The sequence below is a fragment of the Pyxicephalus adspersus genome, chromosome 2 (assembly GCF_032062135.1).
Source record: "Pyxicephalus adspersus chromosome 2, UCB_Pads_2.0, whole genome shotgun sequence".
In the NCBI taxonomy this organism is placed as follows: Eukaryota; Metazoa; Chordata; class Amphibia; order Anura; family Pyxicephalidae; genus Pyxicephalus; species Pyxicephalus adspersus.
Window position 1 is genome coordinate 113,331,521 of NC_092859.1, and position 4,070 is coordinate 113,335,590.

Sequence of the window (4,070 nt, forward strand, 5' to 3'; positions counted from 1 at the left end):
GTTCTAATACTGATACAAATCTTTCCATGTAATCACTGATCTCTCCCTATCTTCTCCCTACAGAAGCACACACACACTAACACTATTGGGTATTCTCAGCCTATTTATTTATAATACATTTATCCAGGTTATTTTGCTGCCCAGAGTAAAAGGGTCTACAAGGAATTATGGAAAAGGGCCACATTTATTATCCTATTTATTATCTTATTCCTCTTACAGGTATGTTTTAAAACAAGGAAGTAACACAGAAAAAACCTTTGTGAACTTTAGTTTATGATCAAGGAGTTATCAGATATGTTTACTCCTATAATATTAAGCTGTATTTCCTTCTCGGTTAGTAAGGAGGATACTTCAGGACTTGATCTAAAAAGAGGTGCCGTAAGTACAAAACTATTTGTGTTAAATATAATTTATTCGTTTCATATTCTACAGCATATGCAGTTAGATGTACTGTTTACTTTTGTTTCAAGAAGTAAACTAAATTTCATTTTAATATTTCTTCTTTTTATCTCTGTGTTCTATAAACAATACTGCCAGTACACCTAGTACCATAATAACATGCCACTCAAGCACTTTCTCTCAATTAATATTATACTTTCTAACATCTTTAAAGTACCTTTTTACTGCAAAACATGTATGTAAACACTAATACAACATATGTTTGAAGATATCATGACTAATTACAAATATTATTTTAAACCAAGAATCCTTTGCTCTCTTCAAATGTTTGTTTTAATAATATTTAAGTAAATCATGATTATCAGATATGGGAGCATAGTACAAATCTTCCATATAAATTAATCTTTAATATTTTACTTAAGGTATATGAAAGACAGCAAGAAATAGGAATGTATTGGGCCCCAGGTACAATCAACTGCATATCACAGTACTGTGTAATAATATCTACAAAAAAATACCCCACAATTATTTAACTGGATATTTACCATCTACATTGAAGTCCACACCTAAAGTTCACGCCCTTAGAAGGACTGATTTGCTTATTGCATTTGAAAAGGGAATCCAGTGCCAAAAATAATATTATTGTGGTTCTGCTGAACTCTGCTAGAAAAGTAAACCATTGTTGTAATCCATTCATGTAGGAATCCACTGATTAAGTGTAAATATTAGGGAAGTCATTCTTTTTTTATCTCATACAATCCAGTTTTCCTTCTCCCTAAATGGTTATTAAACACATAATGTGATTGAAGAATTATCTCTGCTTCAACAGGATAGTAAAGGGTATTGCTGTATGTAGGTAAATCAATGCTGCCAGTAAAAGCTCCATTCTGATACTGACCCTTAAAAAAAATTTGGGCTTTTTCAGAGCCAAGTCCCTTTGTCCCTCTTTCCTCCTGAGTTGTCATTTTTGAGTGAATTAATAGACACCCAAAGTATGTTTTTTTTTTATCCAGCCTCAAAATATTGTTAATTAAAAAAGCTAATAAAAAGGAAATGTAGTTGTAACAGAACCACTTCAGCAGCAGTCAATTTAAGCTTTTTATGTGTTCTTAAAAATGCAGCCATGGCAGTAAGGTGACATGCACTACCTTCACAGGTACAGTACAGTACAGGTTAACAAGTTACATACCATAGTGCTACAGAGGAGTCAAGTGCTCCTACCCTAGGCTCCAGGACTGCTTCTCCTCCTCCCAGAGTGGGTTTGGGATTAGTGGCTGGCTGTTTTTGTGTCCACTAAGGAAACCCATGCCTAGGAAGTCAAGGTGGAACATCAGTAGGGGGGGGGGGGGGTAGAAAGTACTACTACCTACACTCATTCATACCTCTGCTTTACTGCAGTCACAACATTTTAAAACATTTTTCTATAGATTTGAAAAAATAGGAATACAATGATAATTTGTAAACTGGAACTGGAGCAAATATATTCGATTGATATGTCTGTCTTTTTATCTTATATACAGTCAAAGGCTTGTAGCAGGTGAAGTTCACACAAGTGTTTTTACCTATGTATATACAGTTGCCAAATCAGCCAGCTTAGATGGTCACAGGGATATGGTAGCAAAAGGTTGCATTTTGCTTTGTCTTCATCTTTTATTTTAAATGTACCTGTATCTAAAACCTTGTTAGAGTTCTAACTAAAGAGGCTTTGTATTACTGTCACTGAGCTTGTTGGGTTGTTAAGAAGTAAGGAAAAGTCAGGGGAAATCAAATGGCAATAAAAATGTTTTTGTCCAGTGGAAATGTCTACTTTTAGTGCTGTCTTTATATGTGTTAGATATTTCCAAGAAAAATCTTTCAATTGGGTTTCAATAGCACCAATCTTTCTCCCTCTACTTAAAACTACAAACTACAAGTTAGCCTGAGTTCTACTTTAAGTATTTTGGCTTTACAGTAAAATATCTACTAATGTTGCTCAGAGTTTGTTGGTGGAATTTTGGGTGTTTTTGAAATGGCTGTAATGTGTGTTTTCCTTTTGGAGTTGGTAATTTATAATCAGAAAATATAATATAGAACAATAGGAGTGCACTACAAAATGTGGACAGGAACACATCCCAGGTGGTCAGAAACACGTAAAAAAGGCAATCCTTGCAGGACACGTCACCAAACTCTGCTGTAACTTAATATAAGTTTTGGTTAAATTGTCCCTCTACAAGAAAATCTCTGAAGGAGGATGAGACCACACAAAGTAGGCTGAAACCCATTACTACTACTATGGGTCTCTGATGCACAACCTATCCTGGAAGATCAATTAATAAACATTAATTCTGGAAATAAAACACATAAATTACTTACAATGCCATTATTTGCAAATTTTGTTCCTTAAAAAAGCCCTTTGTTCAAAATCCTATATTGAATTCACTGAACCTAAAATAGTATGTTGTTTAGAGTAGATTTTGATACATTTTTACTGTTAGCATAATCAGTAGGGGGTGTGGAAACCAATATGAAACATCATTTACGATCTTTGATTTGTTTTCATTTAAGCCTTGCTTTACATGCAATTAGTGCAAGGTCCCTACTTTATAGCTGTAACAAAACTGACACACCCATTGTTATGTTTTGCCACATTAATTAATTTTCTTCATTAAATTCCTGGTATATCTGAACTCAGATGTTTGAGGTATGTGGGGTTTGTGGAAATAAAGTTGGTAACCCAAGTGCTATACAGAAATTTGAATTGTACAGTGGACTAAATATAATACATTTTTTATTCTCAGCTCATGGGATAATTGAGATGTTTTCCATACATACTGGTTATTGGAATTCAGTGATCATCTGTATAATATGGATAACAGTACCAGGTATGTTAACCTAACTTTCATATTGTTTGTGTTTCTTTTCTTTTTTTTTAAATAATATTTTTATTTAGTATTTTCATAGTATACAAAAAAATAATAGTGATAGCATTGAAAAACAAGAACAATACCAATGATCGACATAATATTAGCAAAAACTTAATATACAAAAAAAAAAAACAGACAATAAAAACAGAAACAAAACATAAAGGAAAGAAAACAAAAGGAAGTACTCGAGTCTGACATTGCCATCATGTACATCTACACATCATAATTGGAGGAGCCTACGATCTATGGCTGGGGCAGTATGGTGGTCTATCCAAGGAGTCCAAACTTTGTAGAACTTATGCAGGGAGTCACTGGCCACAGCAGACATTTTTTCTAAGACCATAGTGTCTGACAGTCTGGATAATACTGCTTGAAAGCTTAACGTGGGTTTCCGCCATGCTGCTGCGATCACTTGACGTGTGGCCAGAAAGATAAAGGAGATCAGTTTACATTGATTTTTAGAAAAAACTGAACCTAAATTGCGAAGCAATGCAGACCAAGGGTCTCTCTTAATAGACACATGCAGAACCGATCGTATATAATTAAAAACTTTAATCCAAAGTTTCTTGACCACAGGACAGTCCCACCATATATGGCGAAGAGTGCCCAGGTCTTTACAACCTCTGAAACAGCATGGGTCACTTCCATTCACAAATTTCGCAACCCTTACTGGTGTTAAATACCACCGAAATAGTACTTTATAAGCATTCTCCTGCATCATTACATTTGGAGAGCATTTAGCAATATTCAACCATATTCTCTGCCACT

At 34.4% G+C, this 4,070-nt stretch overlaps 1 protein-coding gene across 1 annotated transcript in view; it reads left to right on the forward strand.

Annotated features, from left to right (window-relative positions):
* Nucleotides 1–296: 296 nt before the first annotated feature.
* Nucleotides 297–4,070, forward strand: part of LOC140324217 (NACHT, LRR and PYD domains-containing protein 1 homolog) — a gene marked incomplete at its 3' end in the record, with an annotated part of 13,933 nt that continues 10,159 nt past the window's right edge. The window contains 2 exon segments of the mRNA XM_072401900.1: nt 297–378; nt 3,177–3,260. Of these exon segments, the coding sequence (XP_072258001.1) occupies nt 3,194–3,260 (67 nt within the window).